This window comes from Lissotriton helveticus, chromosome 5_1 (genome assembly GCF_964261635.1).
Source record: "Lissotriton helveticus chromosome 5_1, aLisHel1.1, whole genome shotgun sequence".
NCBI lineage: Eukaryota > Metazoa > Chordata > Amphibia > Caudata > Salamandridae > Lissotriton > Lissotriton helveticus.
The window spans coordinates 939,292,063-939,307,035 of record NC_136065.1 but is presented as its reverse complement, the minus strand read 5'-3'; the positions used below and the strand labels follow the sequence as shown (position 1 = coordinate 939,307,035).

At 41.4% G+C, this 14,973-nt stretch overlaps 1 protein-coding gene across 7 annotated transcripts in view; it reads right to left on the bottom strand.

Annotated features, from left to right (window-relative positions):
• Positions 1-14,973, bottom strand: part of CC2D2B (coiled-coil and C2 domain containing 2B) — a 1,917,855-nt gene that overhangs the window by 973,974 nt on the left and 928,908 nt on the right. For all 7 annotated transcript variants that reach the window (XM_078643430.1, XM_078643434.1, XM_078643435.1 and 4 more), the window contains one exon: positions 13,661-13,806. In XM_078643430.1, coding sequence (XP_078499556.1) covers positions 13,661-13,806 — 146 coding nt within the window. The remainder of the gene's footprint in view (positions 1-13,660; positions 13,807-14,973) is intronic.

Here is a 14,973-nt window from a genome sequence, read left to right as displayed (position 1 = left end):
CCTGGCTGGTCAATCGCGGTATTAAGCCGCTTTCTCACCTGTTTCAGCGGATTCCTGCACTGATTTGACTTGCTGTTGCCGTCCAGACGCTGTGTCTTCGCTGTGCTCCTGTGAGCTTGCCTTCACTTCTACTACTACTTTATCATCACTGCTAGCGGTACCCGCTGCGCGGGTCCCGCGTCGCTTGAGGCCACCCTCTGACAGCGCTACTCCCTGAACTGTGAATTTGGGTACTGGGACCTGCAGGGCTGCGAGCGTGTTGTGGGCGCAGGACTCAAAGTCCCAGGAGCGCCCACAACTCCCAATCGTCAGCAGCTGGGACGCTCTCCCTGCAGGCTCCTCCCCTTCCTCTTCAGTTAGTATATTTTCAACTACAGAGTCCCGCTGCGCGGGAGGGCGCCGGGCGAAGCCCGGGCAAAGGGCGGGCCGTCTAAGGCCGTCCAAGGGCGCACAAGGACGGGACGGGCCACCCCACTTTCATTTTAAATTATTTTAACCTGTATCTGATACCTGGATTAAAACGTTCCTTAACTATACAGTCTTCGCTTCCAGGAGAAACCAGCTAACTTGCGGAAAGGCACCTCTTAAGTACTTGCCTGCTGACCACCGACACTGCTAAATTCCTCATCTGATACCATAACGGTAACTATTAACAATATACTTTTTATTTGACTGAGACAATCTTTTATGGCATACAAAAAACTAAGATCTCGTACCATTTTTATGAAGAGAATGGGTACCGAGGTAGCTGTAAGAAAAAGTTCAGTTAAAGCAGTAAAACAAGGTCAGTTAACCGGCACCCCATCTATTAGCAATTACTTCTTAGCTCTATCTCCTAAAAATCAATCTTGTTCACTTGTTCGCGAATCGTCCACAATAATGGACAAAACTTCACCAAAAGAGGCCTCTGAGTTGCCTCCCACGGATGCACGGACTACCTCAATTTCAAGTGATCTAGGTTCTCATTCACAACCTCAGATTTTACGTTTAACACAGGAGTCTCAAACATCGATTCTTGATTCTTCAAATTTAATCACCATCACACCGATAAAACAAATAAATCATCTTTTGGACATTGAGGATCTCTGCCCAAACGGTATAAAACCGATGGAAAATATTTCTGAGATACAATTAAATCCAGTTAATCTACAAACTGAATCTCATGAACAACTCTTCGATTCCAAAATAGATCTGGATACATCACTGGATACATTTCTTCCAAATAATATGAACTCTACTAATACGGTGACACCTATCTCAAAGGCTCTTTATACATTACAGGAAATACTTGAATCTGTCCTCTCTTTTTTAGGTAACATTTTAGAAAATTCGGATCAAACTCTGGATGTTCAAATTGGCATTCTGAAATTTTTGGTAGAAGAAAAGAAAAAAAACAGAGAACATATTGAATTAACAAAAAGTACACAGACTCAGGAGGAAAGTAAGGAGCTCTCCAAATCGTCCCTTTTAACCAAAACTTCAACTCCTGAATCACAAAATAAATGCGACAATAGTTCTCAAACATCTGATCAAAAATCAGTACATCAATTTCACACTAAGACCGAGGAAAACCCCAAGGAGGTCCGAATATATTCTCTAAAGAAACTATTTAGAGAGGAACCTTCATCGATAACCAAAGAGTATCCGATTTTCTCAGTGGTAAAGAATACCAATATGACAAAAGATACCGACAAAGGAAATCAAAAAACTACTCTCGTACCTGTATCAGATGGGGTTGGAGATGAAAAGTCCTCCCAAAAGAAATGTAACAAAAAATCAAATGGAAAAATCAGAAATAGGAAGCCTCTAAGAAGAATTAATAAAAAGAAATCCAGAAAGATCAGATTCAAAAACGCTATTGTTGACCACAATAATGAGGAAGGTCCTCTGGATAAAGTAACAATTAAACAATCTTCGGTAGAGGAACGAAGTGAAATAATAAACAAACTGCCCATAAAACAATTGAATCATAAGGCTCCTGAATACATACCTTTCAGAACAAAAAATAGTACTGATCAAACAAACAAAGAAAGCGGGACTAATAAGACGCTATCCCTTGGTGGCGACCAATCTTTGACCAAACATCTACAGTTTGAAGAACTCTTCCCAACTGATGATCTACCGTTAAATCGAGGAAGGATAATCAATTTGCTGCAACAAATCTATACGCTACAATCCATCACTAGTAAAGAAATAGATTTAGTCACATTCCCTATAAAAGAAAATCGAAAAATTGCGAAAGTAGCCTTCTGGTCATCTGTTGTTCCTGGGATCATCGTCAGGGAAAAAGAAATATTGCATAAATATGGCTATGATGTCATAGAAATATTTCCACTAAAGAACTATACAATCAAATCGACTGGCACTCAAAACATTATTATGAATACCCCAACAAATAACTGGTCTACAAACATCTCTGATCATGTTGATTTGGGGCGAATCAGTTCTAGGAAGGATATTTTGAAAATTCAGATAAATAACGGTCAAAGGAATGTATGGACTCAATATCAAGAAGAAAAAGAGGTCCGAAAAACAACAGAATCTTGGGCTTGGATATCTGAGGCCTTAAATAGCAACAAACAAGTACATCGACCGCAATGCACTGTTTAACAGCAGCTTAAAAATTACCTCGTGGAATATAGCCGGAAAGCTATCTAATAAAATGAACATAGCACTAAAAGACAACCCTGATATTTTAGCCCTACAGGAAACATGGGCAATAAAATCATTCAAACAGAAGGGTTACTACGTCTATGCTATCCTGGCTATAGCAACAAGCAGAGGTCATGCCAAGGGAGGTCTGGCTATTCTCTTAAGCGAGGAACATCAATGGTCTCAAGAAATAATCGATTCCAAATCTGATAATTTTCAATGCATCAAGGTCATACTAAAAATAAATATTCTGACCAAAAAAAGGCCCTTCTGTTTTTCAACATGTACATTCCTCCAGGCACCTCCCAAGATGCCATTTTTGTAGAAACCATAGATTCAATGTCTAAGATAATCGAAGAACGAGCTAACACTCCGTATCTAATCGTGGGTGACGTGAATGGGAACATTTCTAATACTGAAATTGGTAAATGGGCAAAAACATACGAAGACGAGACAATAGATTTACCTACCCCAATATTTCCAATAGGAAAAATCGCTGACAAAAGAGGGAAAATGTTATTAGCATTACTCCCAAGTATAAATGGGTCAATCTTGAATGGTTACGTAGAAGGTGATAGACCGGCATCTTATACAAGGCGCGGAAACGGATCCCTTTCCATCATTGATTATCTAATATGTAGTATAGAGATATCGGACACATTCCATCATTTGAAAATTAATTTTACAGAAGACAGCGACCACGCGCTCTTATGCCTAAACACTGGTTGGTCGCTAAAATCTTCCTTGTCGAATCCAACTATGTACCTCAATGGGAATATCGAAATCAATAATAAGCAGAGGCGAATCTTTTGGAATTCAGGGACCCTAGACTATATAAACGGAAAGATTTTACAAAATAATATTTTAACCAAAATACACTAGGAAGATCAAATAATAAATTTCGAATGTATTATGACAATTCTCAAAAGATCTCTTCTTAACAGGGAAAAACCACGTAAAAATAAAACCTATAAGACCTTGAATGAAAATATAAACAGGAGGAAACTCAATAAACTTATACGAGGGCAATTCTTGAATTACTCACCTGCTATACAGCAAGAGATAAATAAGTTAAAAAATCAACTGAGAAGAGATAAGAATAGAAAAAAAAGAATGCTACAGGACAAAAACTGGGTGGACATTCGCGAGGCGGCGAAACAATACAACCAAAGAAAATACTGGTCTTTGATAGCCAAAATAACTGGAACTAAAAAGAAATTATATGCCATACCAGTACCACCCCAGGAATGGGAAGCCTATCTCATTGACCTATACAAAGCAAACTCAACTGAAATTGATAGTAATGCCGTGGAAATCTGTTTGGAAAGCAACTTAATACCATTAGAAAAAAGTACAGCATTTTCTATTGAAAATCACATCAGAAAAGCCAGGAATACTTCTGCGTCAGGCCCTGATCTGATACCGATCAAAGTTCTGCAGTCAAACCCTAAGGAATGGAGTCAGATGTTAACATCACTTTTTAATCTTATTTTTTGTACCAGGAGAATACCAAAATCATGGCAGGGAAGTACAATAATCCCCATATACAAAAAAGGGAACCAAAATGTTGCTAGTAATTACCGCCAAATTGCACTAATGGACGCTACAGGCAAAATTTTCGCTGCGGAGGTACTGGACAGATTAAAAGACTGGTGCTTCTCGCAGGGAATAATACCGATGCATCAAGCTGGTTTTCGTCCTAATCACTCAGTAACAGATAATATCTCAATTCTTCAGACTATTCTTGACAAATACATTAGGAGGAAATCACAATCAGTGTATGCTGCATTTATAGACTATTCCACTGCGTTTGATCGCGTTGATAGACCAACATTGTGGAAAAAATTGAGAAGACTGGGGATTTCTGAAAATTTATTGCAAATCATAATTAAGTTACACACGAACACCTGGTCCCAGGTACAAATGGGAAGTGAAAAAGGTCTGACGAAACCAATTAATACCTGGAATGGTCTCAAGCAAGGATGCCTTCTTGCACCAATCTTATTTTCACTATATCTGAGCGATCTACCATCACACTTACAACAATGCTCTAGCCTGCCTCCAAAGGTTGCCTTTCAGAGCATACACGCGCTGCTATATGCAGATGATATAGTTATGTTAGACCTCACACCTTTTGGTCTCCAAAATGTACTGGATTCTTTAAACGTTTTTTCGAAGGATCATTTTTTAATCCCTAATTTAACAAAAACAAAAGTGGTAGCGTTTTCTGGCCGAAAAAAAAGCGCTAAATATTGCTGGAATCTTGATGGGATAAGAGTAGAGGAAGTAGATGAATATACTTACCTTGGCAGGATTTTTACCAAGAACTTACAAAATATTAAACATATAAACAATCTAAAGAAAAAATCTGAGATCCATGCTGGGGCACTCTCTAGATTGTATACTGCCACAGGAAATAGGCATTTCTCCTCATTGCTCAAAGTATACAAAGTAAAAATACCATCGGTTTTGTCTTATGCAACTGAACATTTACCTACAAAACAATGGTCTTTCATGGACATTACCGAAGGAAAGATCTTGAAAAGAATACTAAAGGTTTCTACATCAACATCGGTACAGGCTCTCAGACTAGAATTTGCACTAACAAGCTCATATGCCACAGCCGTGGCAAATGTCATTCGATGGGCATACAACATCTTGCATGCAAAAGAAGGAACATTGAGATTCTTGTTGAAGACAGAGATATTTAAAACAGATTCTCGACAACTTAACTTTTCCAAGAATATGTCTGAAGCATTTAAAATAGCGAACCTTACTAAAGATATTCTGTTATCATGGACAAAACCCCAGTTAAAACTTTTTTTTGAAATGCTTCACCCCAAGATTAAGTTATGATCTCGACTTTATGCATTGTAGTAAGTTATCTACATATAAAACTTACATAGAGTCGTTGGAATATAAGCAATTACGGCCATATTTGGGGCTTTGCCTTACACATGGAGCAAGAAGGTCCATAGCTATGCTGCGCTTAGGCATCCTCCCTGTTTCCGCCTTTACATCCAAATGGTCACCAGGAGACTCCCCTATTTGTAACCTCTGTCTAGGTGGTGATCAAGACATTGTGCACATCCTATTTGTTTGTCCACACGCAAGTGTAGTTAAAGCGCGGGCAAGATATCTTGAGCCGATATATCAGAAATGCAATATTACTACAGTAAACAACTTACTAGTATTATGTAAACAACCGACTGACGAATGGGTCTGCTATAATTTCTATAAATTTTTAAAATCTTTTTTAATACTATATTGATGTTTATGCTATTTTTTTGTAAACTGTCTTTAAATTTGTGGTCCTCAGTTGAGTACCAAAGCAAATAAAAAACTTTGACTTTGACTTCACACAAGGGTTTGTGATCGCTTCTTACCAGAAATTTGGTACCCCATAGTAAGATTTTGAGCTTCTTGATGGCCCAATGAACTGCCAAAGCCTCCCTCTCTATCACTGAGTACCAAAGCTCTGCACCTTTCAAACTGCGATAGAGAAACAAAATAACCTACACTTTCTCACCATGCTCTTGCTGTAAGACTGCAAAAAACACAGTTGATGGACAGAATGTAGAACAATGTCATACATTCACCCCAGTACAAGGATCTGGGCCTAAATCCATCGTTTTTTTGCACTCCACACCACCCTGGGTTAGACACTGGCTATATGCAAATCAGCTCTGACCCTGTGCCTCATGGGAACAGTCCAGGCCGAACTACCAAGCCATGTCTTTCCCAGACCTGAATCAAGCATCCAAGGACCGGTTTCTGGCTATCAGCCTTCATTCAGCCTGGATAGCTTGACTCCAGTGGTGTGGAGAGCCTTGGACTCACGTCTGAGCATACCCAGCCCACTCGGGGTGAAAATTGCAAAAAACACAGTTGATGGACAGAATGTAGAACAATGTCATACATTCACCCCAGTACAATGATCTGGGCCTAAATCCATCGTTTTTTTGCACTCCACACCACCCTGGGTTAGACACTGGCTATATGCAAATCAGCTCTGACCCTGTGCCTCATGGGAACAGTCCAGTCCGAACTACCAAGCCATGTCTTTCCCAGACCGGAATCAAGCATCCAAGGACCGGTTTCTGGCTATCAGCCTTCATTCAGCCTGGATAGCTTGACTCCAGTGGTGTGGAGAGCCTGGGACTCACGTCTGAGCATACCCAGCCCACTCGGGGTGAAAATTGCAAAAAACACAGTTGATGGACAGAATGTAGAACAATGTCATACATTCACCCCAGTACAATGATCTGGGCCTAAATCCATCGTTTTTTTTGCACTCCACACCACCCTGGGTTAGACACTGGCTATATGCAAATCAGCTCTGACCCTGTGCCTCATGGGAACAGTCCAGTCCGAACTACCAAGCCATGTCTTTCCCAGACCGGAATCAAACATCCAAGGACCGGTTTCTGGCTATCAGCCTTCATTCAGCCTGGATAGCTTGACTCCAGTGGTGTGGAGAGCCTGGGACTCACGTCTGAGCATACCCAGCCCACTCGGGGTGAAAATTGCAAAAAACACAGTTGATGGACAGAATGTAGAACAATGTCATACATTCACCCCAGTACAATGATCTGGGCCTAAATCCATCGTTTTTTTGCACTCCACACCACCCTGGGTTAGACACTGGCTATATGCAAATCAGCTCTGACCCTGTGCCTCATGGGAACAGTCCAGTCCGAACTACCAAGCCATGTCTTTCCCAGACCGGAATCAAGCATCCAAGGACCGGTTTCTGGCTATAAGCCTTCATTCAGCCTGGATAGCTTGACTCCAGTGGTGTGGAGAGCCTGGGACTCACGTCTGAGCATACCCAGCCCACTTGCGTCTGTGATAAGCACAGATTTCAATGACGGATCAAAACTCTTAAGTTTTGGTGTCTTTTTCAAGCTATCTTTCAAATTAATAAATTCATTCTCGCACAATGCAGACCAATGGAAGTCAACACCTTTGCACAACAATTTCCTTATGTTAACTGTTTTCTCAGCAAACCCTTCCTCAAATTTGCTGTAGTTCTCTGTCATGCCCATACTTTCACAATTTCCTCCTCATTTGTGGGAGACGCTAAATTCTGAATAGTCTCAACTAATTCACATTTAGGTTCTACACCCTTACCAGAAATGGTGTGACCTAAATAATCAACAGATGATTTCCTAAATTTACATTTTTCTAACTTAACCGTGAGATTATTTTTACGGAATCTTCCTAAAACTTCTTTCAATATTTTATCATGTTCATCATTGTAACAAGCAAAAGTTAAAACATCGTCCTGATATATCTTAACACCACTTAGATTCCGTAACACTTTCTCTAAAACCCTCTGAAAAACTGATGCTGCCGAAACTAGACCGAAAGGCAGTCTAAGGAACCTGAACTTGCCAAAGGGGGTGATGAATGTGGTTAGATCTCTGGAACTCTCATCTAGCTCTATCTGATGGTAGGCTGACTTTAGGTCTACTGTGGAGAAAATCTTGGCATCCTTTAGTAACAAGAGCATATCCGAGATTTTCCGGAGGAGATATCTGTCCACCACGACCTGTTTGTTGAGGGAGCAAAAGTCTATGCATAAACGCAGAGTACCGTCAGATTTCCTGGCTACCGCCACTGGGGCCAGCCACTGCGTGCCTTCAACCTCTTCGATAATGCCTTCATCCTTCAACCTATCTAATTGACTTTTCATTTCTTCCCGCACTGAGAAAGGTACACTTCGAACTTTACAAGCAACTGGTTCAGTATCAGGTAGCAATTTAATTTTATGTGTGTAATCGCGTAGACAACCTAGCTTGTCTTTAAAAACGCTGGGAAACAAGCTTTTAAGATGTTCAGTGTACGAAATATCATTTTCACTCCCCTTAATCTCATTCACATTAAGGGGCACATTAGGATGGCGGGCGGGCTTTGCCCACCCGCCACCCTATCGGCAAACGGGAGCGCCCGCCTTAAGGGCGGGGATCCCGCGAGTGCCATTAGGATGTGCCCGCCACAGTGGCGGGCACATCCTGTATTTTCAGCATTGTGGCCGGCGGTGCTCTCTGCACCACCCGCCACAATGCTGAAAATGCATTGCAGCATTTGCATGATGAAAGCGGCAGGCATCGCGCGGTGTCTGCTGCTTTCATTATGCAAATGCAGGGGGGTACATAGGTACCCCTGTGTGCACCCCCCCTACTGTGCTTCACTCTGGGGGTCCACAGGGGCCCCCAGAGTGAAGTCCACCTGCCTTTCCGTGGCGGGAAAGGCATTGAAAAATGCCCATGCTAATATGGCTGGCGGTGTCTGATAGACACCGCCACCATGTTATCCCTTTTCCGCCCCGGCCGCAAGGCGACCGGGGCGGAAAACAGGCGGGCGGTGTTTCCCACCGCTGCGGTCCCCTCCGCCATCGTAATATGGCGGGGGGGAATGCAGGGAAGGATGTCTGGCGGATTGCCTCCGCCAGGGTGGCGGTGGCCACCGCTACCCTGGCGGAGGCAATCCGCCCGACATCCTAATGGGCCCCTTAGTCTCTCTTGTAATAAAATGGGGAGATTACTGTTGGGATCCAACACAACCCCTTAGTCACTTTGGTGGAACCAGCAGTCCCCTCTGTGAGAAACATAAACCTTCCCAGAAACGAATCTTCCTTTATATTCAATCAAACCTTGGAAATACCCAATGAGTTTGATAGGTTCTTCACCATATGCATAAGGCTTGATATCAGCAATGTTGACCTTACCCTCTAGATGATGAGTGTAAAAATGTCTGGTACAATAGTTATTTTTGCCCCAGAGTCAAATAATACACGAGTAGACACCTTCCACAAGAATTTCGTCAAAAAGTCCTTTCTTATCACTATCAGACATTTGTGATACAATTTGTCGACAGTCAACATCTGAGTTCGAATCACTTTCTGACATTATTTGTCGAGACACTGAACTCACTTTTACGTTTTTCTTTTTTGCATGACAAACAGAGGTGAAATGCCCAACCTTCTTACAATTACTACATGTGGTTTTAATGCAGGACATTTCTTGTCATTGGCTAAGTGGCCAAAATTCCCACAACGGAGCATTTACCTTGAAAACTAGACTTTTTACTCAAAAGTGAATCACTACAACTCGGTTTGACATTTTTCTTAGAGCCTTTTCCATTGGAAGAGGTCTTAACTTCATGTATAACATCACTTTTATTTTCATGTTTTGTGATTATCTCAATGCACTTTAATGAGTGTTCAATTTGCTTAGCTATGTTAATCACTTCTTCTAGGGTGGGATCATCTTTTTGCCAGATATCATCTCTCACCTTCTGTATTTTGCAACCAAGCATAAATTGGTCCCTAATTCTCTCTTCAAGCAAAGCATCACATTTTCAAGAATAGCCCCATTTCCTTAAAGCTGTGATATAGTTCTCTACGGTTTCACCTTCATTTTGGGTTCTGCGCCCAAAATGGTATCTCTCAAGGATGGTGCTTACTTTAGGTAAGTAATGTTTGTCCAACTTTAGAATGCATATTTCATACTCATTCAATGTTTGATCATTTACATCTGGAAGGTGATCAAACACTTCCTGCACTTCGGACCCTATACAGTGTAGCAAGAGTGCAGTTCTTCGTTCTGCACTTAAGTTGGTACCACACACCTTAGCGTACCTTTCAAACACCTTTTTCCACTTCTGCCACTTTATAGGTGGATCTCCTGGTGATGAAAGGAAAAAGATGGTGTGGCGACATTCTGCATTCTTACAAGTTAAGAGGTAAGTAATATGAATTTATAAGACTTAGAGCATGTAAGTTAAATTAACACTCTAAAATACGAAAATAGTGTTCGCAAACTCCATAGTCTTCAACTCATATTTCCAGCTAAAAAGGAAAATTATTAAGAAAACGCTTTAAAGAATGAATGAAAATGTTAACAACAAAAAAAAACACTAGATGGCGGTGTAGGATAGTATTACACGAAGCGTTCCTACGAGTGATTCCAAAGTGAAATTAAATCTTCAAGGGCCAGATGTAGGAGACCAAATACCGGCCGGTAACGGCCGATTTCGGCCGTTACCGACCGGTATTTGGGTTTTGTAATGTAGGGGGCCTTTGATTTACAGAATCAGTAAATTTACCGATTCGGTAAATTTACAGAATCGGTAAAATACCGATTCGGTAAATTTACCGATTCTGTAAATCAATATGTAGGTGGCACTGTAATCAGTGCCACAGGCCCTTACCAAATCGTTATTTACCATGGAATACTATTCCATGGTAAATAACGAATTCCTGTGTACATGCACATCTGTGCATGTACACCTGTGCCCATGTGCCTGTGCCATGTGACACACATACATGCCCTTGTATGTGTGTCACATGGCACACAAGCCAGAAACAGGGGTGCAACAGGGTGTCAAAGTGACACCCTGTCCCCATTGGCAATTCGGTATTTTTACCGATTTGGTTATTACCGAATCGGTAAATACCGAATCCTACCGATTCGGTATTTGTTACCGAATAATTACCTACATCAGATTTACCGATTCATGAATACCGAATCGGTAAAAATTTGGTATTTATGAATCGGTAAATCTGATTTACTTACATCTAGCCCTAAGTCTTTAAAGATGTTCTTTCCTTTATTCTTTTAAAAGAATATTTCTTACTTGGAAGTGTTAATGGCGCTGTAGGATAATGTAAAAAGTTAGCATTTCTACGAGCAATTCCAAGACGAAAGAAAACTTTAGGTCTTCTTGATGTGCTCCTTGATATCTCCCTTGAGGAAAACTTCTTACTTGAAAACGTTTTATTGAAATCCCCTGATGACTGAAAATTTGTCCGCTATAAATCCGCTCACATAAATACTGTTAATAATTTTTTTTTTAAATGGCGCTTACGTTATGCACGTACGCAGCGCAACGGAATGACGGGCTCACAGAAGTCCAGGGAAGCGAACTCCGAAGAGGAAGGTTCCTGATGGGGTACAAATGGAATCCAAGGGTGACATGGCAATGGGTAAGTCAACAAGAAGAAAGAGGCGGTTGGATGAATTGTTGATCTTTAATATGTTCACACGATAAAGTTGAAGCTGAGCGCCAGGAAGACAACAGTTGACTAAGAGCAAGCGAGTTTCAAATCACGCACAAACAAGACCCTCAACAGCGCGTTGAATATCCAACATGCACAGAAAACAGCCCCAAATGTAGATTTTTTTTTAAGTCGTTAAATCAAGCTTTGCCAATCACCAGTAGCTGTTTAAAACGTAGACACCTAAAAAAAGGAGCATTTCTCCCTTTTTACACACATTAACATATGTCTCACGGTCAACCCCAGTGTGTGCTGACTGTACTACTTCTTTGAGCTAGGCTCTTGGGTATCTGGAAACAGAAACCTTTTTTGTTTAAAACGTAGATACCACCACTCCATGGATGTTAATTTTCAAAACAATGTAGGGGAGGTAGTTCAAAGGCACAGAATAGACCAGATTCCACCAGGTGCTACTGTTACTACAATAATGAAGAAACTTGAGGAGAGTCAACTGAGACAGTGACTAAATGTTTTTCACACACTCTAAAAGAGCCCACATCGAAGCCTCCCAACCCTTAAACCTCCAAATTTAAAGTTTGTCAGAGTGAGGCATGTGGCGATGAGTTGTTGGAAAATATTACTCACATGAAAGTAGTTTGTTTCTTTGTAGAACAGAGCTGAAGACTGTAGATTCTGCAAATTATTTGATGTTGAGACAAATGCATAAAGAAAATGAAGTGCTGGATATGCAGGGTTGGTTTCAGACTAGCGTCGCCAGTGTAAAATCAAGAATAATCTCCAGAAAGATGAATAAAGATAAGATTATTCAGGGGAAGGAAATGTCCCATTCATCAGCTTGATCTAGTCAGGTGCAACTCACTTGCTGGCCACACATATACATTCCATTGCCGTGGTGCTGCTTAAACAAATAACTAAAACCCTTAAAGGAGCAACTAGATATATTTAAGTAAAAGGCCCAATGTTACAGCGACCTCAATCTACTTTACCATGGATTCTATATTAGGAAGAAGTCAAATAGGTTTGGGAACATTTGAGTGGAGCTAGAAGTATAATTATATGCTCTATGAACTAATTTTGAATTAACCTTGATCATAGATATAAATATCATGTCAACGCTCCAAGAATACTCAAAAACTTTAAGAGAACTGGAAATAGAATATACCATAATACATTAACATTTGTGAGAAAAGTCACTGCAGGACCCATCAGGTATGTGTTTGAGTACATGTTGGTATTCAAGTAGGTGCACTAGAATAATTTTCACCACCCTCCCCCACACTATCAGAACAAATGATCATAGGCTCCAGGTTGCCAATCCCCCCCTAGGAAAACAGTCTTCCATCTTCAGGGGTGGATGAAAAGGTTATGTAAAGCAGACAGTTTTTGCCCCCTGGGGAGTCTGTTGCTGTGCAGGGGCAGAGCAGTCCTCAAATCTCGGCCCAGCGCTTTGGCTAGAAGCCATCTTAGGCTCCCTCATGCATGTGACGCTAATGTTTCCTGAGCACCAGGTCCTGGAGCAGCACATTGCCAGTCATCTCAAACATGGATATCCCAGTCGCAGCCCAGTGCTTCCAGCTTTAGGCTATGTCCAATGCTGAAAGCAGGTACCCTAGATTTCAGTGTCAAGCATCCTTGAGTGTAGGCCCCATGGAGGTGGAACCATTTCTTAATGGTTTCAAGTCATGGCTTCTCGACAAAATTTGTCATTCCAGGAATCAACAGTGTTTACCAAAGGGGTCATGCTTTCCAGATCAGCAAAGCAGGGAAAGAACGGATTTATGGGAACGGAACCTGGGAACTCAGCTCAGCAGGTTAGCCACTGCTCTTGGCCAGGATAAACACCTCAAAATGTAGGTTTTTAAACCTAACCCTTACAGTATCTTTAACTGACATTTTTCATAGGATGTTGATGATGTTTTTATAACATTTATAAGTCGCTGATCTAACAACTTTGAACATTTCATCTACCATAACTTCACTTACTCAGGGCAATAGTAGTGGGGTGTTACATCTGCATTCATAGTAAGACAGGGTATTAGTGTTGCATCATTTGGCTCCCTTTGACACTTTTCCCTTCTCCATGATTCTGCTTTAATTGTGCGAGACTTGGCCATCTGCTGAAAGTGTTCCTGAAAATCAAATGTAAACAATAATTTTAATGTAAAAAAATCTTATTTTAAAATTCAATTTCATACAACCACAACAAAAAATGCTTACTTAATTCAAAGACACATTGCATCTCTTTATAGATCAGGATAAAGAGACTGTCCTCAAGCAAGGGCTGATGCTGTGTGGGAAGGTGTGCACAGCTAAAAGTCTGTTTTCACCGTACACCACAGGATCAAGGCCAAGCAACTGGCTTTTCCTGGTTGAGAAAAGATTGAGGGGCTAATTTCCAAGCCCCTTGTGCCATTGGTGCGTCACATGAAGCACGGCGGAGCAACCTGCTGCATGATATTTACAAGTAAACGTAAAGCCATCCTGCGTGGCTTTATATGTGCTTGTAAATATCGCCCCTTTTCACGTAACACTTTGCGTGTTAGGGGCGTGACATGGGTGTTGCTGTGTGTGTTCCCACGCACAAATCATGTCCACTGGTGCATTTCCAGATTTACGAGCAATCGTAAACCTGGAAATGCATCAGAATGCTACGCCACCCCAGGGGTGGTGTAGCGAGGCGCAATGAGGAGAAATATTTTGATTTCTCCTCGTTTTTTTCCTCTTTCAATGCTTGCTGCATTCTACAGTACGGATTGGAAGAGGAAATCACCTCAATTGATTGTTTTTGTGCAGGAAGGTGCCCCTTCCTGCACAAAAACAATCTCTCCATGACGCAGGCATCCTTGCACTATGATGCAACGGTGCCTGCGCCGACGCATGGCAGCAGTTTGTGCGCCAGCAAAGGGGAAAGCACAGAGATGAATGAATGAATGAATAGCATTTTTATACCACGCAAAACTTAGCCCCAAGGGGCATCAAGGCGCCAACGAACAAACAAAAAAGTCCACAGTACCAGATAGATGAACCAGGAAGCCACTAAGAGCGCAGCCCCTAATATGCCTGGGAGATGCGACATATTGTGGTAAATATGTTGCATCCCTGTGCTTCAAAACTAATGCAGCGTAGCAAAATGGCTTGAAGCGCGGCTCTGCATTTGTTTCTTGTAAACAGGGCCCGAGTCCAGAAGCCATGCTGGACATCGTGAGGCTGCCTAGTTGTATTCACAAAATTCTTTATTTCATATTGGTTGTGTATTGGACAAAGGACTCAAAAGTAAAAAATATTACATAGAAATG